At 36.3% G+C, this 25,299-nt stretch overlaps 1 protein-coding gene across 4 annotated transcripts in view; it reads right to left on the reverse strand.

Moving 5' to 3' along the window:
* Positions 1 to 869: 869 nt before the first annotated feature.
* The window catches only part of LOC121315949 (transport and Golgi organization protein 1 homolog), a 36,017-nt gene continuing 11,587 nt past the window's right edge, over positions 870 to 25,299 (reverse strand). The window contains exons 5-28 of one of the 4 annotated variants that reach the window (XM_041250575.1): positions 24,895 to 25,185; positions 23,127 to 23,272; positions 18,509 to 18,640; positions 18,212 to 18,233; positions 17,807 to 17,895; positions 17,471 to 17,548; positions 17,272 to 17,382; positions 14,876 to 14,947; positions 14,574 to 14,678; positions 14,344 to 14,466; positions 13,131 to 13,236; positions 12,956 to 13,011; positions 9,620 to 9,710; positions 9,399 to 9,537; positions 8,936 to 9,098; positions 8,564 to 8,599; positions 7,621 to 7,688; positions 4,000 to 4,100; positions 3,729 to 3,854; positions 2,890 to 2,988; positions 2,703 to 2,779; positions 2,493 to 2,576; positions 2,021 to 2,273; positions 870 to 1,621 (exon numbers count right to left, since the gene is read on the reverse strand). In XM_041250575.1, coding sequence (XP_041106509.1) covers positions 1,281 to 1,621; positions 2,021 to 2,273; positions 2,493 to 2,576; positions 2,703 to 2,779; positions 2,890 to 2,988; positions 3,729 to 3,854; positions 4,000 to 4,100; positions 7,621 to 7,688; positions 8,564 to 8,599; positions 8,936 to 9,098; positions 9,399 to 9,537; positions 9,620 to 9,710; positions 12,956 to 13,011; positions 13,131 to 13,236; positions 14,344 to 14,466; positions 14,574 to 14,678; positions 14,876 to 14,947; positions 17,272 to 17,382; positions 17,471 to 17,548; positions 17,807 to 17,895; positions 18,212 to 18,233; positions 18,509 to 18,640; positions 23,127 to 23,272; positions 24,895 to 25,185 — 2,909 coding nt within the window. In that variant the 3' untranslated portion in view covers positions 870 to 1,280. The remainder of the gene's footprint in view (positions 1,622 to 2,020; positions 2,274 to 2,492; positions 2,577 to 2,702; positions 2,780 to 2,889; positions 2,989 to 3,728; positions 3,855 to 3,999; positions 4,101 to 7,620; positions 7,689 to 8,563; positions 8,600 to 8,935; positions 9,099 to 9,398; positions 9,538 to 9,619; positions 9,711 to 12,955; positions 13,012 to 13,130; positions 13,237 to 14,343; positions 14,467 to 14,573; positions 14,679 to 14,875; positions 14,948 to 17,271; positions 17,383 to 17,470; positions 17,549 to 17,806; positions 17,896 to 18,211; positions 18,234 to 18,508; positions 18,641 to 23,126; positions 23,273 to 24,894; positions 25,186 to 25,299) is intronic. The other 3 variants (XM_041250577.1, XM_041250578.1, XM_041250576.1) reach the window with 3 other exon arrangements.

Here is a 25,299-nt window from a genome sequence, read left to right on the forward strand (position 1 = left end):
TGTGGTGTAAAATGCTTGTCTGAGAAAATAGTCTGAAGTGCTCAAGTGATGTGTTGGAAGTTTTTTAATCTCTTGTCTTTAGTTTTAACTCATTGCACAACAACATCATGTAGCACTCTTTGCTGTAAGTTTTGGGTCATTTGTACATCGTGTAGAATGAATTAATCACCCACTGAATGTAACAGGGAAGGGAAAATAAATTGTACATTTCAAACTATATTTCCATATTTCAGACAGCAATAAATTATTGCAAAAACCATCAGCAATTCTGTTTTTGGGAACGGTGAAGACGAACACACACTGTCCTCTGAAGCGTGTGCCATCAGCCGACCACTTCTTTACACGCTGCAGTCTAACCATGCAGCCACCTCGGAGCTACAGATGTTAGAGGACAACGCAGCCCTGGGCAGCTTACAGGCAAGCCTGCAGGTGCCCGGCCAGACCACAGGGGTCACTGGTGCGTGGTGAGCTGAGGACATCCTGGCTGACCTAGCCCTCCCTCTCCTGGATGGTGCTCGGCCAATTGTGTGCCACCCCCTAGGAACTCCTGGTCACGGTTGGCAGTGACATAGCCTTGGTTTGAACTTGCGATCTCCAGGCTATAGGGCACATTCGGGCGGAGCGTATTACTGGACATGCCACTCGGGAGCCCCACCATTTAAAAGCACAAAACCAAGCTACTTTAATTTTTATAAATGCTATTAGAACAGGACAAAAAAAATCTGGTTGAAATTGAAAGAAAACAAAAAGGCAGCTGAACTACAAAACTAGAAAATTAAATGTTTCAAAAGGCAGTGTGTGCAAATAACAGAGTTGCTGTTTGTTCTTTTCATATTTGACTGATTAAAAAAAGGCCAACAGCAAACAAGTAATTTTAACCATCTTTATTAATAAATTTTCTCCAACTATAATAAAGTTAATTACACCTCCTAGCCTTTTTATGTACACAATGTAACTTTTTTTTTCCATAAATTAAAAGTCAAGTCAGAGCTACAGCTGAGAGTACATCAGATTGACCATAAAAACATGTGATGTGTGAAAAGAAAAGCAAGCAAACACAGATTATAATTGATTAAGCTGATATTGCACAGTAACAGGCCACAGAGGAGTGCCCTAAGTTTTCATTTAACTTTTGCTTGAATTCCAAACACACTTTGACAAGACAACGGTATAATAATGAATTTATTTTTTACTATTGTCAAAGCAATATTTTAAAATAAAAGAACAGAAACAGTTTTTTGCTCTGCTTAGATGAATAAGATACCACCATTAGTTGAAATTTATGGCCCACTCTGTGAATTTGATGAGAAGTCTCCGGGTTGTATCTGTTGTGGTGGCAAACTAGGGGCTGGAGGATAGTCCCTTGGGCCCATCTGTGGTGGTACTGGGGGGCCTGCTTTGAAGTCTGGTGGCGGACCTTGTGGGCCTGGATAGTTTCTCATGCCTGGTGGAGGAACAGTCCCAGGAAGCATGTTTTTGGGTGGAAAGGGATAGTCCCAAGGTCCATGTGGTGGTGGAAAACCAGAGGGCAAGTCTCTCATTCCAGGTGCAAAATCCCTTAAGCCAAATGGAGGGGGAGGTCCTGGCCGATAGTCTCTGTGCGGTGGAGGTGGTCCACGAACTAGAGAGAGATATATATATATATATATATATATATAAAAAAAAAAAAAAAAAAAAAAGGTTTTAGGATTTCGTGATGCAAAGATACTGAAATTTAATATACTGTTTTAAAATTGTTTATAATGCTTATGGACTTTCAATGTTGGGGTTATACCATTTATATTCCCTGGCACTTTTCCAAAAAGGATTTTTTTTTTTTTTTTTTTAAACACGAGACAGATCACACTAAGAAATGGCAACTGACGGGTGAAACTGATCCTTGATGAACTAAAATACACCTACAGTTTATAAAGCCCTGGTACAAATAATTAACCATGACTGAGATATTCCCGTTACAAAAAACATTGCCTAATTAATCACATGAATAAATGTGGTATACAAAAAATGCTTAAAGTATTACCACTCAAGGGGGGAGCAGGTCCATATGGCCTGGGACCATATGGTCCTCTAACTGGATGTGGAGGTCCGTAGCGAGGGCCTGGGGCAGGTAGAGGATGCCCAGCTAAGGGCAGAGGGCCATTTCCGTGTGGAGGTCCGGTCATTGGTGGAGGGGCAAATCCTTTTGATGGTGGTGGATGTGCAGGACCGGTCACTGGTGAATTCATGATCGGAGTCCCTGGAAATGATGGTGGGCCTTCAGCTTTAGAGTTCATCTAAAAAAAATGAATAAAAAAAATCAAATTACTTGGCTTAATTTAAACAAAGCAGGTGCACTTGGGAAAAGCTGCTGAACCATGCCCTCTTCCGTTAGTGGTGTACGTTAGAATCCACCTTTCTGGTGTGCTCCCCAAATAAATACATTTATCTTTATAAAGCATGTCAGTCCCCAGGATTAGTTACATACACCATGCAACCCTACTCTGTATACTCACAGTATCTGGTTCTTTTGGTGGGGAAGGACAAGGGGAAGAAGATAAAGCCTGAGGTTCAACAGGAATTTTATCAACAGGGTTTTGCTTTTGAACAGAATAGGAAGAGGAAAAAATGAACGAAGAAAGAAAAAAATACAGGGTAGAGACACAAGGAGAGGCAACTTATGTTGTATTAGTAGCTATCGCTATAAAACCATCTCACTGACTTACTGATCCATCCAATGGAATGGTAGGCGAGGAAGTCCTTGGGCCACTAGAAATCAATGGTGGGGCACATACTCCAACATCTAGAACATAAATAAAATGGAGTTATCTTATGAGTTAGTTACAATTCAGGCCAACATAATACAGTTCTCTGCAAAAAAAAAAAAAAGCATAGTATCTTGCATGAGCATACCTGCTCTGAATGGAGGTGGAACTCCATGTTCACGGCCAGAAAATCGTCCTGAAGTTTCTGGTGGGGGTCTTCTTGGACCAAATTGACCATCCATGTGACCTGTGAAAGGTATTAAATGTTAACATAATGCAAGATGGATCAAGTCATCAAACCAGGAATTCTTTAAACAAAATGTAAGTGACAAAAACAATTTTGCCACAGAAAAAAGTCAAGTTTAAAATGAACACATTTTAAAATGAATTTAAAACAAAGTTTTAGGACTTCTTGGACAGTATGTCCTTTTAAATGATATACATCTACCTCTATATACTGACTTCTGAGTTAAGTATTTCATTGAACAATGTTTTGATTTGGAGGGAATTAGCATTTATTTTCAACAAACTTGTTGGGGTGGGACCAGGTGAATACATTTTTGAAAATGACACAATATACCCTGCAGGTGTGCAAAAAAAAGTCCTTATTTGAAAAAATAAAATTAGCAAGTGCTGTACGCATATGAAGATTAGAAGCAGGGGTTACAGTACCGCACGATCTGTGTTTGGAACGTGAACAGTCGATCAGCAGCAGGTAGGAAGTGTTCAAACAATTTGTTAGATAATTATAAATACAGTCATTGCAGTGAGTATGTCTCAAACTTGAATATTGGTTGTCTTAGAATCCTTCTGCCTATCATTTGGCATCTATCTGAAAACTGAAAAACTGAATTGCTTTTAACATATACAGTTGTGTATATAGAGAAGCATCTCTATAATGTATTCAATTATTTGGAAGGAAAAACTAGTTTTAAAAAGTTTTTATGATAAGGGTTACAATTCTACTGGTTAGACTACCTGACTTACCGAAGGGTTCTCTTTTACCCACAGGAGCAGGAGGAGGGTGCCCAGGGCCCTCAATCATTGGTGGGGGTGAGGGGTCACCTCCACTCACAGGAGATGGGCCGTAGCAGTCGTCATGGTTCAGTGTGTCTGGTTTTATAAAGAAAATACAATTACCATATCATATGATCAAAGTGATATGAACCTAAAAACACAAAGGGAAAAATATTAAATAAAAAAAATAACGCTGGTCTTACTAGTGAAAATGTGAAAATGTAACAACCCAATCTCTTACCTCTACGTGGTGGTGGGATCTGTCTATCTGGGCGGCCAGGGGTTGGTTTAATTAGGGAAGGTCTTTGGATTTCTGCGAGTTTGTCATTAACTTCAACAAGTCTGGGGAAAATAGGAAGAATGATTCACTTGCCATAATTTCAAATCCATTTATTTACTAGAAATAATAATTGAAATGCAGAATACATTACATATGGTTTGAACTTATAACAAATATGTCTGCTAAACAGGATTTTTTTGTTTTTTATTTTTGAACTAGATACCAATAGTTGAACTTGGCAAGTAGAAACAAAGTACAGCTGTGTAAAGTGATAATGAGAATGTGCTATTACTCGTTGTTGCATTCCCAGGAGGGACCAGGTCCAGAACTTGCAGTGTATTTAACAAAAATATTTTCTTCAAAAACGTAGACTACTGTATTATTAGCACATACACCTCAGTATGATCTGTGCAAAATCATAAAACAAAACGAAGCGGAATGAACCATATGCTTATAAAGGAACAGCCTAAGCACTCTGGCATCACATAGAGGACCAATAAAACACAGAATTGCTGTGCTCTTTTTAATGATTTCATTTCAGTGATCCTCAATAACTTTGTGATCTTGCCAGCCATGGTTCAGCCACCAATTGATTCTATTTTCCTAAACCATACTGAACATGTGTTAAAACCTACCATTAGGGATCGTGGGGTTTTATTTGACTCAAACTTAACTTTAACCAGTACATCAAAATGGTTTTAAAAACAGCCTTTCATCTAAGGACTATAATTAGGCTAAGAAGTGTTTTAGACCAAGGCTCTGCTGAAACCGTGGTCCATGAGTTTATTTGCAACTGGATTACTGTAACAAGCTGCTCACTGGTGTATCAAAATCCCCCTCTGTAAAAACCACTGGAGATGGTGATGGATTATGCTACCAGTCTTGACCTGTACTGGGTCTATGGAGCATATTACATTGGCCTTGAGAAGCCTCCACTGGCTGCCTGTTTCATTTATGCCTGATTTTAACATCTTGCTTTTGACCAAGATTCATGGGCTACCTCCTTCAGTATCTTTCAGACATGTTGTCTGAATACATTCCAGCCTGTTCTCTACGCTTTTCTACTGCAGGGCTATTGACCATCCCGAAGCCACAGTTTAAGCATTCAGGTCCCGTGCACCCTTTTTATGCAATTATTCGTCGAAACACATCAGGGACTAGGCACCGGTGCCAATTTGTAAATCTACATTAAAGACCTACTTGACAAGGCATTTTAGTTTATTTGTTTACTTATAAACTTATAAAAGGACAACAGCAGAACCTGTCATATCTAATCCTGTAAGTTACAATACCCTCCAGGGTCTATTGCATTAGTGTTTTCCTTATGCTATTGTTTTGGAATAGTTATTTATTTTTATTTTTTTTAATTCAATTTCTTGCAATTTAATTACACAGTCCACTATTAGTGCAGAGTTTTCAATTAATTTTAAGGCATGTGGCACTTAGAAGGTAGTAAGGGGCACCGATGGAGGAAGTGTGTGGGAGGGGGAAGTGTGTGGGAGGGGGGGTGTCTCCACCCCTGGCCATATTTTTGAAAAAAATGATTATAATGATTCATTCTGGCGCAATTGTGGATAGTTTAAGTATGTGAAAGACTAGTAGTGGTCTGCTTGCAGTGTCTGACAAAGTATTCCATTAGTGCAATGAAAGAGCTTTATTTCAGCACTGCTCACAGCAAGACAAGATCAACAAATTGACTTTTGGAGCATCAAGGCCCCTGCAATACAAGACTGGCTGAAAATGTGTGTGGAATTGGGGACCACATCTTTAATTGTGTAGTTGTAATATGGGAAACAGCATGCTGCAGCTCCCATGATCAGCATTAGTCAAGTCCTGATCCGACAACATGTATTGTAATCAGACCTGTCTGTTACATGTTTTTTGTTTTTGTTTTTTTTATTTACTGAAAAACAAACTAAGAAGTTCAAATTGCAGCATGTTCATTCTGCTATTTTCAATAGTAAATACACCACAGCAAGCACAGTGACATATTTTAGATATTGGTAATAGCACAATGTGGAGAGCTAAATTTAGTGAATTACAGTATTCTGAAAACCCTGTTAGTGTATGCTTTTTATGACAAAATGTATGCAAGTATCAGTTTAGTAGATGCTAGGTATTTACTATGGTATGAATTTTTGGTATTGACTAGGAAGTGAGGTATTTTACGCCTATTATACTTTTGTTTTAAATCACAAAGCAATTCATTCTGTTTTGAGGATTACTCGATACACAATGAATTACTTTGATAAGATTTTCCTCTGGTGTGAAGAACGGTAGCAGATGGCACTCTCCCTAGGGCAGTGGTTCTCAAATGTATTCTTCGCGGACCACCGGATGATTATTTTATTTTATTTATTTTTTAAATCTTGACGGACCACGCAAACCATATAGCTTACTGAAAAATAAGCGCATAGGAAAATATCACTAATATGAAAAGAACCGTTTGCCTTTCTTTGTTTTAATGTACTGGGTGGGCCTGTTTCTGTGAACAAAGTTATTTTGAAATTGGGGTTTTAAAAAAAAGGTTCTACTTTACTTTTTATAACACGAATTTACCGAGGAAAAAAAAAAAAAAAAAGATTCTATGCTTCAGTGTGTAATTCTGCTGGTCTAGAGTAGGCTATTAAATTGTGTTATGTTAGCCTCCATACTGGTCTCATTGCTCCGTAAACAGTGCCAGCATAAACCGCAATGATAGCCTGTTAGTGATCAAGTGTTTAAAAATGCCATTAATGTTTTGTAATGTGAAATAGTCAACTTTTCCTTTTCCTCCTTTTCTGTATCTTTTCATTATCAACAAAAATACATGATTGGCATTTTTAAATGCTTGGTCACTAACAAGGCTAACGGGTTATGTCAGCTCTGTTCACACAGAGACTGAGACCAGCACGGAGGCTTCATTCACTTTATTTACAATAAATGGAAACGTTGAAAGCCTCCAGTTTAATATTTACAACAAATAGAACCTTGTTTGGGAAGAACTATTTTCCTCCAATGTGGAAGGATATATAACAAATCTTTCCTTTTTTTATTGTATCCATTTTATAAGCGTGATAACACACTCCAGGAATTGTGTGCTGTGTTGCATTAACAGCTTTGTTAGCTGAAGGCATTCAGCTTCACTTCATGCCTCCAACCCAAATACTGCCTTAAGTCAATGTGATGCAGCGCACGCCCTGTCATGTGTTATCCCTCACTTTACAAACTGCTGTCTTGAGTGCACATGAGCACAATGCACGAAAACTACCTCGTAAAGAATACATTTTAGACACTCCAAAACTACATGATGGAGTGTTTTGACCTTTTTTTTAAATTTGGATATATTCTCCATGTATGCATTTTCTTCCTGCTTCTGTAGCTGACTTTTTAAGGTCTAGCATTTTGGGTTTGCAGTGAGATCTAAACTATGCTGCCGCTTCCTTTCAGTAATTATGTAAGCTTTCAAAGGACCAACTGAAGGGGACCACCAGTGGTCCGTGGATCATAGATTGTGAACCACTGCTTTAGGGTATTACGCTTAGTGTGAAACGATATTACAAACACACAGAATTCCCAAAATTCAATTTGGACGCAACTCACTTTTGTCTTAGGTTTGAAGTTTCTCTCTTCTCTTCCACTAAAGTCCTTTCAGCAGCTCGTGCATTAAGCTGTTGAAAATAAAGTCAAAATGGTCAGTATTATGCCAAAATATCATACAGTACATGTGACGGAGTGTCCCGCCCCTTTATATTTATAAGTGTTTTATGTTGTCTGTAGTGTGTTAATGTTGGTGTTTATGTATAAAATACACAGGATATAAGGGTTACGAGCACACGTGTTTAAAATGTATATTTATATTTGGGCAAGAGAATTGCACAGCACTTCACGTGCAAGTAAAATAATATGTGAGCACGGGGAATTGCACTTATTAATTCACATGCAGTTGTACCGAGACTCCATTTGAATGATTGATTAGAAATCAATCAGTCTCTGTATAGCTGCATAAAAGCTGCATGTTGTCACTCACTCAGGTTGTGTGTTCATGAGTGGAGAACGGGAGAGAGAAGGAATATTTTTGGGTTTGAGAACAATTGCTACAGCGTGCTGGAAGTGCCAGCCCTGTACTTGTTTGTCTGTTCGTCCACTGTAAACACTGTTTAGTGTTGTCCGTTTTGTTTACCTTTTTATTTTGGCCTCAAGTGCTGTGTCCTGTTTTGTGTGTTTTGTTTAAATCTTTGTTTATTTTTATTTACAATAAAACTCTGGATGCCGTAGCGTCACAGATTCACTGCATTCCTAATTGTTTGGAGTCTGTATTTCTGGTCTGATGTCACCCCTACAAGCCATCCTGTTCACAGTACATAAAACAATTTTGTGAATTCACAGCATTTTACCATTTTAAAAAATATTAATTAAAATGAAATTACAAATGTTTTGAAGTATTTTTCAATGATTTCTAGTCACAGCGTTTGTCACTGAATTTTGGTACATCTAAATCCAGCAGTTGAGTGTTTAATAGATATGGATGGCATTTAACACTTACCCAGTTTTCATGTGCTTTCTTTTCATGAGATGCAATCTTAAAATAAAAAATAAACTTGGTAAGCCAGTCAAAAGAACATAGATAAATTGCAAGCATGAGGTCAAAATCAAGATGCAAAATCAAGTAAATCACAATTCAGTTAAATTAGCCCCCCCCCCCCCCCCCCCCCCCCCCCCCCCCCTTTTTTTTTTTTTTTTTAGATTACCAATAAGGTTTTACACAACAGGTTACGTATAAAGTCTTTATGTGACCTGTTTTTCACTGGTAAAACCGATGTATCATCTTAACATTGGGCTCAACTTAGACATGTTGACAGTCCCAGGGAAAAAACAAAACAAAACAAAAAAAATACACCTTCTGAAACAAACATACCTGAATTTTATAAGAGCGCTCTGTTTTTTGTAATTCCTCCTCGATTTCTTGAATTCTTTGCTTGTAAATCTTTAATTCCTCTCGTGCTTGCACAGCCTTGCTATCAACTTCAGAGAGTTTCTGCTCCTTTTCATGGCGCTCATACTCTTCCTGTGTTAGTTTTCTGTAAAGAAGCAAGAATTCTCCTATCATTCCCTTTTAAGTGTTGCAAATATAATACAAATCTGTAGTTATCCCATTACATACTGTTTAAGTGTCTGTAGTCCTTTTTAAATGTAACAAACTGAGGCTGACGTTAAACCGTACAGGGCCCTATTCACTGTATTAAACGACTGTGATGCAGTTTAAACAAATCAAGGCTATTCCTCAAGGGGGTCAAATATAATTTGAAACAGTTAGGCAATGAATTGAACCACTGTCCTCTCCCAACAATTTACCAGCAGACAGCTGCTTGAATACTCACTGCTGGAGTGCATTCTCTTTCTGTTGGTACAACTCATTCATGATGTCCAGTTTCTGTTCCATGGTCTTGAATTCAATTTCGAGATGGGACTTCTCGCTGTTCAAAGAAGCATGATCATGCTCCAGCTTTTTTATTTGCTCTGAAAAACAGCCCGGATTTAAATACTATTCTAGAACGGGTTTAGAGTAGAAACTTTCAGCGTGAACAAATTTACAAGCTACCTTCCAGTTGGTGTCTGGAATTTTCTTCAGCCAGTAGTTTTGCCTTATATCGGTCTCGTTCTCCTTCAACAATTGTCAGAGTTGTCTTTATCTATATAAAAAAAAAAATGTTAAAAAAAAACAAACAAAAAAAAAAAACAAACGTAATACTTTTGTCGTTTTCAAGATTACAGCTAGAATCCTTATTATAAAACAATTAGCACAAATCTTATACTATCTAACCTAAGGAAATCAAATATTTTGATTGTGAAAGTATGTCTATTAAACCAAAAAAAAAAGATATATATATGTGTGTGTATATATATAAAATAATAATAATAAAAATAATAATATACCAGTACCAAACACTTAAGCAATTACTGGAAGAAGCAGGTTTAGTTAAAAAAAAAAAAAAAAAAAATGCATCAAACAGCCATTTTGGTTTCAGGTCAACACCATTTTTTTAAAAGTCAGTTGACTTGCTACAGTGTCAAGGATGATGCTTCTGAAGTTTGGAGTTAGTCAAGTAAATTGTTTGTCAACTGACGCAGGTTTAAATTTCAAATGTAAACGTATAACTGGTGGCCATCTTGTTTTATAAAACAAGCCTAATAATAACTTCTGCCCTGATCATAGTCAAAATTCCGTTTCGAAAGATTCCAATACAGTGTTAGTACGTTTACACTTACAACTGGCTCAGAGTCGATCAGCTTAGAAGATTATCATTTGAGCCACCTGTTTACACTTGAGCACAGGCCTGAGACAGTTTTGGCCCAGTCTGCGCAGACATAACCCCTGAACTGTAATGCGTGCCTGATGATGTCATATCAAATCACCCCCTTTTCCCCCTCCCCAAAACAGAGGTGGAAGAGTTTGAATCAGGGGTCCCCAATCCTGGTCCTGGAGGGCTGGTCCCACCTCTTTTTTGCCCCAACTGTACCCTAAATTACTTAATTGTACCAATTAAGTTCTTAACAAACACTTAACTGGTACAATTAAGTAATTTAGGGTACAGCTGGGACAAAAAAAAAAAAAAAAAAAAAAAAAAAAAAGAGGTGGACCAGAGGTCCAGGACCTAACCCCTGGGGACCTGCTTTAGTTCTCGTTCGGTCAGTCACACGTCAGTGAGTTTCTACTTCAAAGATAGTCGTTCATCGTGCCAATTAAGATTTAATTTTGGAGAAATTGATTGGAACTAAATGGAGCAAAGCATTGAAAACGTGTGTATCAGATTTAAACAAACAGGTGTTATTGCATAGGCTACATCTACACATCAGTCTGACAACTCTTCTTATATGTAGGGCTTGAACTTTTTGGTTTTTATTTTCTAAATCTCTACCTCCCTTTAAATGTTAATTGGTAATTGTTAAGCTGTTTCTGCATCCTAACAAAGAGAAAACTGTCCATTACAAAAGTGGGTTTAAGATTTGTTGTCTTCTATGCTACAACTCAAGGAGATTTTAAATAATGGACTTGCTATCAGTGTAGATTCTGTACTGGGTAATTTATTCTGAAAAGAATAATCTGTCAGGACAACTCTGTGAAACAAGTGGGGAAAATAACAACAGCACAATGAACAACTAGGGGAGTGCAAGAGTGAAATGCAATTAGGCTCAGGGATGAGCAATTCATGTAATTTGTCACATCTGTTTGAAATAAAAAATAAGTGAAACAGAATCAGACTCAGTCAAGATATGAAGGTAAAAACAAGTGACATTGTTTTGTAATTAACAGCTTTTTCTGAGTTTAATTAAGAAACAGAATCGGCTCAAAATATGTTTAAAGGGACAGCATGTGATCAAAAATAAAACCTGAAAACTACAAGCCCTACTTATATGTAAATGTAAATAACAACTCCTGTTTATTCTCTTACCCATGAAAAACTTACTTTTGCTATTCAACAAAAGTGAAACTCATTCGTTTAATAGCTAAAAAGAAACACACGTGACTTTCAATTGTGTCCGTTCTCCCCCAGCACTCAAGGTTATTTACCACATACTAACAATGCATCATGGTACTGTTGATGATACTATTTAAAATACAGATCAAAAGATTTCCTTGTAGGGGGTGAATACAGTCCTTTGTTTAAAAGTAAAGTGCTTTTGGACCTGAAGCTAGTGCTTTATATATACATATCTAGGGTTATCAGATTTCCAGAAAAAAAAAAAACGGGACTATATTTCTTTCTTCAATTCACGGACGCCATAGCAACTCTGAAGCTGTTAAAATAACAGTATATAACAGCACAATCATAATTTAAGTACCAAATTAAACACAGTGCATTTATTGCAGATCATAACAACTTGAATTAAAACACAGCGCATAAGATTGTTTATTTTATATTGAATGGCGCCAACTCACCCAACAAATCACTCTGCAGTTAAAACTTGCTGAACACATCGATACGGTTTTGTACGTAAAACAAATGTGAATACAACAGCAAACTGGGAAGATTTAACAATTGTACTGTTTCTGACTGGGGCAAAAAATGAAGGCTAAAACACTTACAATGACACATTTAAAACATAAAGCCTGCACATTTAAATTGATTAAAACGTCCACAAGCTTGCAGCTTTATTTTTCAAATTGTATAACTGTTAGTGCTTTAGTGTACATAATTAAACAGGCACTACCTGCAGAAAAGCACAGTGCTTTTAAACAAAAGACTGTATCCACTGTGTGAAGGAAACCTTTCATTTTCTTAGCAACTTTACTGTAATGACTTGTTTAATTCTAGATGGATACCCACAAAACCAAACATTTCTTCATATTGATAGGTATCAAAATATGATCACAGGCTACGTTTGTAGATATGTGAAAAGTTATATTTCTAACTAAGTTTTATGGCAAGTAGGCTTGTTTCACTTTTATCCCACATGAATTATAACATGTTTTTTCACATTATAAAACTCTCTCAGCATTCTGTCAAATACATTTTTGGTTGTTGTCAGAGTAAGAATGCCAACTTCCTGTTGCTGTTGTCTGTGCCTGTTTGATGTTGACAGTGGGGGCGTTGCCCATGAGTGTATGGGGACCACTGCATTCACAGTAAACCAAAAAACAGACCATTAAAAAAAAAAAAAAAAAAGAACCAAGCCATTTCGGTCAGCTTAAAAGTGGCTCGTGTAAACAGGGGATGTGTGTTGTCCACAGTAAATAATGAATTAATAATATGTAACTGTAGACACAAACCTTTGGCCCAAAAAGTGTAAACATAAGAAGTGCATCCTTAACTAGACAATGTATAGTAAGTTACTGTATAAAATGTATCTGGTTTATTTTGCTAGAATACATCAATACTGAAGAGACAATTGAGTAGTAGACATTTATTGGTCAATGAAAGAAAGTCAGACTTACCCGTGACACGTCCGTCATCTGTTTTATCTTGTTCTTCATGGCATCATTCTTTTTACCTGAAAGAGTAATTTTGATTTAAAATTGTGCATATTGTAAAACACTAATTTACTACATAAATTAGACATATTTTTACAATATAGACCTATAGGAATGTTAACATAGTCAAACAAATCACCTTGAGTTTCTTCATTGGACTTGGCATCTCCTTTCTGCAACTCCACAGTCTCACATTTAGCTTCAGTTTCAAGCTGTCTTAACTCAGTAATGCAATCGGACAAAACCTACAAAAATAAAACATACAACTTAATGGCCTCAAGCACACAACGTAAGCACTGGAATATGCAAGATGCTGTATGGAAGTACCATACATAAACTACCCTTGAACAAGAGTCACTGGAGAGGGTAAGAGGAGTGCTGCATTTTTATACTTAATTTTCATTCAGCAGTATTATTTTTACAGTTTCCATACACTTTCCACCTATAAACCTCGAAAAACATTTGCGCGATACACCAATACATTTATTCAACCACAAATGTAATTTACACTGGCACATTTGTAATAAGATGAAAGTAACTGTCAGCACAAGGTGGTGCCCATTAAATTCACCCATATTTTTTACTAAAAAAGAAACTTCCTGTTAATTAGACAAATGGTTCAAGGCAACGTCTTTATTCATTTATTTTGTGACAGATGGGTGGCATTTCTTTTTATAAGTATTAAATCTATCAGTGTTGAGGCTTTATTTACCAATATGTGGAATAGCTCCTATTCAAGTCATTTTAAACAAATACAAGTAAGGGTTTCTGAGACCTAGAGGCATTCATGTGAAAACCTTCATGTGAAAACTATCCAACCACAGTATCATTATACAGTGCTTACAGAAAGTCTACATCTCCCTTTCAAAATGTTCACCTTTTGTTGCCTTATAGCCTGGAATTAAAATGTATTAAAATTATTATTATTTTTTTTTCATTTATCTACACATCCTACCACACAACTTCCAAGTGAAAAAAAAATATTCTAGATTCTAGACATTTGTAGAAAATTAATTAAGAATAAAAACTGAAACACCTTGGTGCATGAAGTGTGCAAGTACTGTCGTGTTAACACATGTGACAGGAAAAAATCCTGTAGAATTTCGGTAACTAAGAATTTCATACAGTATATAAAAAGTGAAAGCCCTGAAAAAAAACGATTTACATAAAACTTAAACAGCTAAAAATAAGCACCGAAAAATTAATGAAAAATGAATAAAATCCGAACAGAAGCCCGAAATATAATTTATCGAATGTCTGTTCCAAGTTTCATCATAATTGGGATGTAATGTGCACCTAACTACATATTTCAGAATGGAAATAAAGTTAGGTAGATCATAAAAAAGACATACCTCTATTTCATTGTCTTTACGTGCAATAGTGTCTTCTAAATCTTTCTGACTCTTCTGGAGTGTTTTCATTTGCTCAGAAAGTTCTCTGTATTGCTCTTCCCAGCTTCTGGCTTCTTTCAATAGCTGAATTTGGGGGTAAGCAAATATGGATTCATAAACACGATCACTGTGCACAGAAATGCATTAAAATTAGTAACTTAATGCATTTGCTCCTGTATCTAGATACTTACTTTTTTTTTACTGTCTTTTAAAGTGTTGTTTTCTTTCAACACAGATTGCAGTTCAGCTTTTACTGTTGCTTCTTTTAGTCTGGCCCCTTCCACACAAGTTTGTACCTAAATCATAAAGTGTAATAGTCAGATAGAAACAATGGTTCTTGGTCAAATTTAACTTTGATTAGTTCTGGGCAGTAGTAACCAGTACATACTATATTGTGTTTAAAAGCCCACAAATAATGCAAGGCAACAGTTTATTAATCACCAAAAGTGAATACAACATTTGTAGTTAAAATTAAACACGTTTTGTAACTTACCTTTGACAGTTCAGCACTCTTAGATTTAATTAAACTCTGAAACTTCTTGAATGACTTTTGAGTGTCAGACAACTGGAAAAAAAAAAAAAAAAAAACACACATTACTACAGTATTTACAAAAAAAAAACATAAAAATTAGCATAAATCATAGTCCACCATTGACTCAGTCATCTATGAAGTTTTCATTAACTAATTTAGAGAAAATAATATAAAAAAAAAATAGAATATTTTTTTTAAATCTCTCAGTCATGAAAGGTCTTTCTAGCACGTAAAACTGTACTGTTAAATTGCTGTCCAACTATTCCAGTATAACTGTAAAAAAGGGGAGGGGATAGTATGGCTTGAAACGGTCTGACGATTGAGTCGACCAGGGGTGAGGATTGAGTCGAGGAGGGGGGAGGTGTGATGTCTGACGACTGAGCCGAGGAGGAGTGAGGAATGAGTCTAGTAGGGGTGAGGAATGAGTCTAGGAGGGGTGAGGTCTGATGTCTGATGATTGAGTTGAGAAAGGGTGAGGACTGATCAAGGAGGGGTGAGGACTGACTCCAGGAGGGGTGAGGAAAGAGTCTAGAAGGGGTGAGGAAAGAGTCGAGGAGGGGTGAGGAAAGAGTCGAGGAGGGGTGAGGAAAGAGTCGAGGAGGGGTGAGGAAAGAGTCGAGGAGGGGTGAGGTCTGTTGTCTGACGATTGAGTCGAGAAGGGGTGACGATTGAGCCGAGGAGGGGTGAGGAGTGAGTCGAGGAGGGGTGACATCTGAGGAGGTCTAAAATAGAACACACATATATATATATATATATATATATATATATATATATATATATATATATATATATATATATATATATATATATATATATACTTTCGAGTTGTACGAGCTATGTATTATTTAATGACGAGATAGTGGTCGTATCACCAGTTATATTAGTGTTGTCATAAATACTTTATAATGTTATACAAATGTAAAAAAATGTGAAAGTTTAAGATTCGTTCAAATATTCGAATGGTTACGGTAATTAGTTATTTTGATCATAAAACTCCCTTTGAAGGATATGATGTTTATAGTTCAGTTTATATATATATATATATAGATATATATATATTATATATATATATATATATATATATATATATAATAATATTTTTAAATTTTTTAAATTCGAGTTGAACCTCAATCAGAAACAGTAGGTCCACCGATAACATTTTAATCTCGACGTCGTAATCGGACGGACTAACAACACTCTGAGACCGTGTCTTTTCTGGGGTTTAACCGACAAATGGAAAGGAACAAAGTAAGTTGAATTCAATTCGCGAAAAGTTACACAATATGTGTAACAGACGGATGCTCACGTTAGATGTTGGAACGACGTACTGAAGTTTTTCCGGTGTATTGGTCTGTTTGGGCAGACGTGAAATTCATCCTTGCCAAACTCGTTGATAAGATCTTCAGGGTTGATTGTTACTGTTTTTGGCATCTTTGAACAGCTCTGGATATTGACTGAAGTAAACTAAAGCCTCATTCAACACTGAACTTGAATACCGGAAGCAGTTTTATTACACAGGTTTGTTTACGTAAATTTAAAGCAACATTGCCTGTGTTAAGGTTTATATATGATATGTGTATTGAATTGGTTATTATCAAACAAACAGAAAAAGCCTTGCTTGTGTTTTGACCTCCCCAAATGTAAAACCAAAAAATCTCTGACATCATAGAAAATCTGTGTTTTTCCGTGTTATCATAAAAAAATCAAATTGGTAATGTGACATGAAAAGGAGGCGTAAGTCTGCTTTGCATTCATATATATGTAAAGGCTGGCCCTAATCTTGGATTGCAGGCCCTGGGCCACATCGAAACAGCGTCCTAAATCTAGGCCTGCCCTGAGCTGTATACATGCCGCGCTATATGGTCGGGTCAGTCCAGATTTCCTAGCAAATGTCCCATGTCCCGATACATAGGAAGAAAGTCCCGATATTTACCCATAGAAAAAGAAAAATCTTTTAATCTGCACAGTATAGTTAGTGAAATCCACACGATGTACACAGTGCGGCCGACACATCTACTGATCACTAACTTATACAAAGGTAAGAACGCTTCATTATGTCTGTTTTTGCTGTTATGACGGTCGTGTCGTGTTGAGTTGTGGGGGATACGTCTATTATTTGATAGAGTGTTTTTTGCGTATGACCCCCCTACCCCGGAGGTAGTTTCCAAATGTTGGCAAGTAAAACAAAAAAGACCATTTTAGTTCGGTGGACAAAAGTTTCTGCAATGGGTCTTCCTTATTGTCTACCGAGTTGTTTATTTAGGGTTATTACTTTCAGTTTCTGGCGAGAAGGTTCTCAGCCAGTCTGCTTGGAGGCTTTCAGATAGCGGATATATAAAAAATATGATACTGCTTACTCTTTCTTCTTGATGCAGGTTCTTTCTCCTTTCTTCTTCTACAGCAGACTGCAGTGTCCTGAGCTTTTCCATCAGGTTTTCATTATTTTGTTGTAAAGCTTTAAATGCTTCCTTTTAAAGTGAAAGAGAAAACAAATGGTAAACTACCACAACAATTCATGTGCAGCGTTTAACATATATTGAGACATTGCTTTATTACCTGAAGTTTTTCATTTTCATGGGCAGAAGAGGATTTTGTTTTCTCAGACTCCACTAACTGCTGTTCACTTTCCTCAATCTAAAATTTCAAAGTAAAACAAATAAAATATAAAACGTAAAACATGTGTTTTTCTTGTTGATTGTAGCTGCTAGTCTCAGGGGGCAACCTTACAGCTACAGATTTATTATACAATGATTGTATCAACAGATTACTTTTGGTAAATGTGCTGTAAAATAATAATTTATGTAAACTTTTCAAGAAACAATATGTATGGTAGCAAGTGCATTATTTCAATATTATTTTCAAAGGTAAAGATTCAACTAAACGTGTGCTTACCTTCTGTTTCAATTCTGATATTTTTTCAAGAACTTCACATTTTTCTTTAACTAACTGCTGAATTCTTTCCCCCAGTTGCTTTTCTGTCACTAAAATAATAATAAACATGTTGGTTACAAACTTTCAACCCAGTATATATACAAATTGTAACATTTATTTGCAAGCATATTCATTTGTTTCATTCTTTTCAGAAAACAGACATTTTAAAAGAAAAAAAAATGTAACTGAATTTTTTCCACATTAAAAAAAATAATACATCAAGTTTTAAAACAAACAAACACTCCCTGTGATGGCTCTGGGATGCAATAACATGTACACACAGACTGGTGCGTTAGCATATTAAAAACAAGCAATCTCAAGCTTCACATTGGTTTTCATATATAACAGTAAGATAAGGTTACTTACATAGGTATGTCCTATTCTTTATCTAAAAGAAAAGGGAAAAAAATTCTAAAAATAAAACACACAGTAAAACCTACACCAACAAAACTAAGGTGCAACTTGCTAAACCCAAGAACAGGTTTTCTTTATTTTTAATTTTTTTTAAAAGTAGTACAAATAGAGGCACCTTGAATAAACATAAACCTTCTATTTTAATTAAGTTAAACAGAATACTTTATTCCACTACCTGACTGACTAACCCTTTAAAAAGGGCTTATCTTTCTTTCTTTTTTTTTTTTTTTTTTTTTTTAATAAACTTACTACAAGGAGGGTCCTCCAGAGGAGAATTATTACTGTCAAGTATCCCACGAGGAAGGTTATAATCACTGGCTCCCACGGCACACCGTAAAAACTGGGCCCTGGTTGCCAGTCCTCAGGCAGGGTAGCTACCAACTGAAATAAATAAATAAATAAATAAATCTTTAAAACTGCAGGGTACTACACAATAGGTATCTCACTTCATGCTAGACCTCAAAACATGCCAACGGTTTAAATTAACACCAGTATAGCTTATTTGCAACACTACTAAAAATAGTGTGAAAGACCGAGTGTACCTACTAGAACATAGTTATATATCTATCAAATAATAACTTTATCAAATTAATCTAGACATAAAACAATTTTAAAATACACTTAACCGATAATAAATGAAAAACAGAATTTAAATATCTATCTATATATGACTAGATATATATATATATATATATATATATATATATATATATATATATTATATAGAAATATATATATATATTAAAAAAAAAAAAAAAAAAAAACTTGACACTTGAAAAATAAACCACCACACCACAGATTTACCCTCCCAAGAAAACCAAAAATGGTCCAGTTTGTACAAATATACATTTACAAATCTGATGTGAGTTATGTAGTGAATTGTGAAAAGCAACCAAAAGGGCTATACTACTGTACTGCTCTAACGGTGCAGTAAACTTATATTACAGTCAAGGAAATTGAAACACAAACATTTTGTTCAAGTGTGGAAAAAATGTGATGCAATTAACGGACTACGCTGTATAAAACTATTTTTGCAAGCTCTAAAAATGAGGTGAAATAAAGTAGTAGATAAATTTGAAGGGCAATGCCTAAAAACTAACGTCACTTAATTTAGCCCCAGATAATCTAGTGTGATTAACTGTTATAGTACTAGTAACAACAATTTTAAAATACATTTTGTTAGCAAACTACTGTGCAGTTTAAATTCTGTCTTCGGGCTTTGGAGAAAACACCCACTAAATAATCAAGCAAGTTTACTTACATTAATTACTGTCCTAACCAAAAATGCATAAAAACATAAAGATATTCCAATTTTCTTAGGTAAGTGAAGAAATCCTTTATTTATTTATTTATTTATTTTACAAACTCCACATGTGTAGTCATTGGAAGCTTACTTGTGCAATGTTGTAAATGTAAATCCAGTAACACGTTTTAGTATTAAAATACATCATTTCCCAATTCTATTTGCCATCAGCTAAACAAAAGTATTTATTTATTTATTTAATTTTATACGTTAAAATACAAACTACAGCACCACGTCATTTTGAGCAAAGAATAGATCTTAACACTGTTCGATAAGAGTGCGCAACTTTAGGGTTTTAATTATTATTCTGATTGTCTTTATAAAAAAGAAACGTACCAAGTTATTTGGTAAATTATTAAACACCAAACGTTTAAATCATTCCATGAAAGGAAGTGTGCTTTAGTTTTATTTTTGTGAACTACGTTAATATAAGTTATCTACATTAAAATCTAGTTATCTACATTAAAAGTAGATAAAATCTACTTTTGAGCCTTTATTTGATAACTTGCATGGTATAGTGTACACCGTGATATTAAGGTTACCACGGTATTTTTTTAACGGTTATCATACCATGAAAATGTCATACCATCCCATCACTAATCTATACTGTGCCTATAGAAAGCCTACACCCCCTTTCAAAATTTTCACCTTTTGTTGCCTTATAGCCTGGAATTAAAATGCATTAAAATAGTTTTTTTTTTTTTCATTTATCTACACATCCTACCACACAACTTCCAAGTGAAAAAAATATTCCAGACATTTGTAGAAAATTAATTAAAAATAAAAACTGAAACAGCTTGGTTGGATAAGTGTCCACCCCCCTTGTAATAGCAATCCTAAATTAGCTCAGGTGTAACCCATCGTCTTCAAAATCACACACAGTGTTAAGTGGCCGCAATCTGTATTAAACTGTAGTGACTCTCATGATTTCAGGATTAATTCAACAGTTCCTGTAGGTTCCCTCTGCTGGGTAGTGCATTTCAAAGAAAAGACCATGAGCACCAAGGTGCTTTCAAAAGAACTCCGGGACAAAGTTGTTGAAAGGCACAGATCAGGGGATGAGTATAAAAAAAATATCAAAGGCCTTGAATATCCCTTGGAGCACAGTCAAGATGATTATTAAGAAGTGGAATATGTATGGCACCACAAAGACACTGTCTCTATCGGCCGTCCCTCCAAACTGGATGACCGAGCAAGAAGGAGACTGATCAGAGAGTCTACCAAGAGGCCAATGGCTACTTTGCAAGAGCTACAGGCTTTTATGGCCAAGACTGGTCAAAGTGTGCATGTGACAACAATATCCCAAGCACTCCACAAATCTGGAATGTATGGTAGGGTGGCAAGAAGGATGCCATTACTCAAGAAAGACTACCTTGAATCCCATTTGAAGTATGCAGAAAAACACTCAGAAGATTCAGTAGCTATGTGGCAAAAAGTTTTGTGGTCTGACTAAACTAAAATGGAACTTTTTTGGCCTAAATGTAAAGAGTTATATTTGGCGCAAACCCAACATAGCGCATCACCCAAAGAACACCACCCCTACTGTGAAGCATGGTGGTGGCAGCATCATGTTATGGGGATGTTTCAACGGCAGGGACTGGGGCACTTGTCAGGATAGAAGGGAAAACGAATGGCGCAAAGCAGAGAAGTCCTTGAGGAAAACATGCTGCCCTCTGCAAGAAAGCTGAAACTGGGACAGAAGTTCACCTTTCAGCATGACAATGACCCAAAGCACACAGCCAAAGCTACACTGGAGTGGCTAAGGAACAAAAAGGTAAATGTCCTTGGAGTAGCCCAGTCAGAGCCCCAACCTAAATCAAATCGAAAATTTGTGGGATGACTTGAAGATTGCTGTCCATCAACGCTCCCCAAGGAACTTGACAGAGCTTGAACAGTTTTGTAAAGAAGAATGGTCAAATATTACCAAATCTAGGTGTGCAAAGTTGGCAGAGATCTATCCCAACAGACTCACAGCTGTAATTGCTGCCAAAGGCGTTTCCTCCAAGTATTAATCATTTTTTTCCTCAATAAAAAACTTTATTTTTTACTTTTTTAACAGTATGGAGTATGGTGTGTAGATAAGTGGAAAAAATATCCTCATTTAAATGCATGAAACTCTGAGGAAAATGTGAAAAAAGTTCAAGGGGGTGTAGACTTTATACAGTGCCTAGAGCGAGAGATAGATATAGAGATAGATATGAGACACATGCTGAAGTATTCACCCCCCCCCCGCAAAGTTTTCACATTTTTTTGGCACCCGAGCGTATTCCGACGCTTTCAAATTAAACTTTACATGTAGAATCTGCACACACTACTCCACATTGATAAAGTTAAAAAATGCATATAGAATACAAATAAGTAAGATTTACAGAGAAACAGATTAATCTCAGTTGCATAAGTATTCAACCCCTTTGCTACTGCAGCCCTAAAATTTGTTTGAAAGGTTACAAAATTAGTGAAATGGTTTCTCCCTGTGTATACACCAAAGAGGTTTAACTTGTAGATAATTTTCCTCAGGTATACAAAAAATTTCAAGCTGCAACTCGCATAGTGATCCAATAAAGCAACCGTGAAGACCAAGGAGATTTCGAAACAAGTCAGGAATAAAGTGGTAGAGAGGCACAGAGCAAGAGAAGCACGTATGGACTTTGCGAAAAAAGCACGTAGATGATACTACAGACATGCGGAAAAAGGTTTTGTTGTCAGACGAGACAAAAATTTAACTTTTCGGTCAAAATTTCAAGTGTTTCGTCTGACGCAAGCCCAACACTGCACATCACCCAGTCAACACCATCCCAACGGTCAAGCATGGTGGTGGCAGCATTATGTTATGGGGATGCTTCTCTTCAGCAGGGACTGGGAAGCTTGTCAGGACAGAGGGGAGAATGGATGGTGCAAAGAACAGGTGAATCCTTGAGGAAAACGTGGTTGTGTCAGCCAAGACTCTGAAACTGGGGAGGAAATTCACATTTCAGCAGGACAATGACCTTAAGCACAAAGCCAAAACCACACTGGAGTGGTTGAACAAGAAGAGAATTATTGTTCTTGAATGGTCCAGTCAAAGTCCTGACTTGAATCCAATCAAAAACTTACGGTGAGACTTGAAGATTGCAGTCCATCGACGATCCCCAACAAACTTATCAGACCTGGAGTAATTTTCCCCAGAAATTTCACTGTGCAAAGCTAGTAGAGACCTATCCAAAAAGACTCATAGCAGTAATTGCTGCAAAAGGTGCTTCAACCAAGTACTGACTTAAGGGGCTGAATACTTATGCAACCAGTAAATTTCATTTTGTTCAATTTCTTTGCTGTCATTTAACCTCCTTATAACAGTGTTCAATTTAACCTTTGAATAAATTTTTTTTTAAAAAGTTTGCTTGAAAAACTGTGCATACATTATTTGTAATTCAACAAAATGGGACATTATTGGTTGGGGTGAATACTTCTGCAAACCTCTGTGTGTGTGTGTGTGTTTGTGTGATATACATATATATCACACACACACACACATACATACACACACACACACACACACACACAGTCAAATTTTCCCACAGTACTTACTATTTCAGCATAAGGTCCTATACATTCTTTGGCAACAGTATAAACACTACATAGTGCAGTAAACCAAGACTCAGAAAGAACGTTCTCTAGCTGATCTCCATCTACGACGACTGTGTCGTCAGGGACAGCAGATGATTCTGGAGCACCTTTACAAAAAAAAAAAAAACACAACAACTATTTGTAATAAACCAATGCATATATAAATAAATGAATAAATAAATAAATAAATCTTAATCGTCCCATTACTGAAATATTGTTTTTTTTAATTATTCTGTGTACAGTATCTGAAACAATAACATTGGAAATGTGAAAAAACGGCAGGTTACACTGTGTAACAAAATATTATTATTTTTTTTGTTCCTGGGTAGTAAGTGTTATTTCCTAATTGCTTATGCCTCAAAAGTATAGAACATGGCTATTATTCCCCACAAACTTTGCTTTTGTGACCAGGACAGTGATATTTCAAAATATCACTATTTCCAATGGGAAAATGGGCAAATGTGTGTCTTTTCATTGACATAGTCAGAAAAAAACAACATATGAATCCAAATTAACATGTATTTATACTAAAGTAATACAAAGATGACTACAAAAGATTTATAAACCCTGTGTGGGAATCGAACCCAAGACATACTTCCAATGCAGACACCCTAGCTTTCACCCCACAAAGTTTCTTCTTCCATTTCACAACATTTGCAAGCAGTAAAGTTACAGTTTAAATAACGAGACAAACAAGATTTTGTAAATAATCGTTATGTATTATCCCAATTGTATGAAGCTTTCATCTGATTTTGATTTTGAAAACTAACATAATAAGCTTGAGCCGTTCATTTAGTATATTGTAATGTTTTCATGTTTAGGAAGTAGTACTCAGGGAGACGTGCTGAATTCTCAAAATGTTTGTTTTATTTAAAACTACAGAGAATTCCTGTCAGGGGCCGGAATTCATGGCACCAAAATAATAAACTTACGTTTTAGTCTTGGCACTTTCACTGCATATTCTCTCCGGTCACAGCTCACACGCTCACTCAGTCGCACCCACAGTTTCTCATTCAAGTTCTGCACTGGACTGTCTCCAGTCCCCATGCTCATGCACCCCCTTATTATATAACCTCCTGTCATTTCCTGCCGCTGTCTGACTAATCAACCAGTCACATCCATGTTCTGCAACCCCTGAAAACAGCAACACACATTCTCGCAACTCATTCAGTCACTCCCCCTTCCCATGCAAAGTAACAGTGTGACCATTTCCCCTTGCAATACATGTAACATATAAAAAGACAAGCCAAACTGAACAGACAACAAGTCCTGCAACAAAGCAATTACCCCGGTCGTTACAATATATTTTTTTATTTGAATCATTTGAAAATGATGATTGAATGAATGATCACTCGAAAAACCTCCAAAATATAACAAAGTCCAGAGAATTCTCATCTGGCTGACTTCCACTTTCAAAACACTGCTTGTCTCAACTAATCGTGTACACTGACAGAAACACAACATGCTTACAGGCAAATGTTCCATTTTAAAACAGAAATAAATTATTTAATATAAATGATTTACTTTTGCTGTGCCAATACCCTGAAAACACATAAACTATCGTTGCTGTACAAAGTCTGGCAGTTCTCTCACTTCGCTGATTACTACCGTTCCTCTCAATGTAGGAATGTACAGGAGCATCAGGGATATTTGCCTTGGTTAGGCTTCTTTTAATATCAAATATCAGAAATCGTACAATAACATTATTTATAGGACAATGCATAGTTACCGGTTAGGTAGCGATCCATATTAAATCCAAATCCTGTGTTCACGGGCTTGGTTGTAGTGGTTTCATGTATTTTTTGTACATCTTCAATACCCCGAATTGAACTTTTTTCTAAAGGAGTAGCTTCCTTAATATCAACATCTGACCCTATGTCTACAGCCTTACTCTCAGTCATCTTGGCGAATGGTGCTTCCATTTTCTCCTGTTTCACTGAATTCTCTACAGTTTCAGGGATGCTCAGAGCCTGGTTGCTTTCTGACGGGTTTGCTTCTGGAATGCTAACAATACTAGAATCTGTTGGGTGTTTAATCAAGGTATGAAAAAGAAAGAAAAAAATGTTAGTCTGTGTTGGTTCGGTTCCATTCTACCTGCAGCATCTATATATTTTCTACAATACCTTCAATGTAT

This window comes from Polyodon spathula, chromosome 5, assembly GCF_017654505.1.
Source record: "Polyodon spathula isolate WHYD16114869_AA chromosome 5, ASM1765450v1, whole genome shotgun sequence".
In the NCBI taxonomy this organism is placed as follows: domain Eukaryota; kingdom Metazoa; phylum Chordata; class Actinopteri; order Acipenseriformes; family Polyodontidae; genus Polyodon; species Polyodon spathula.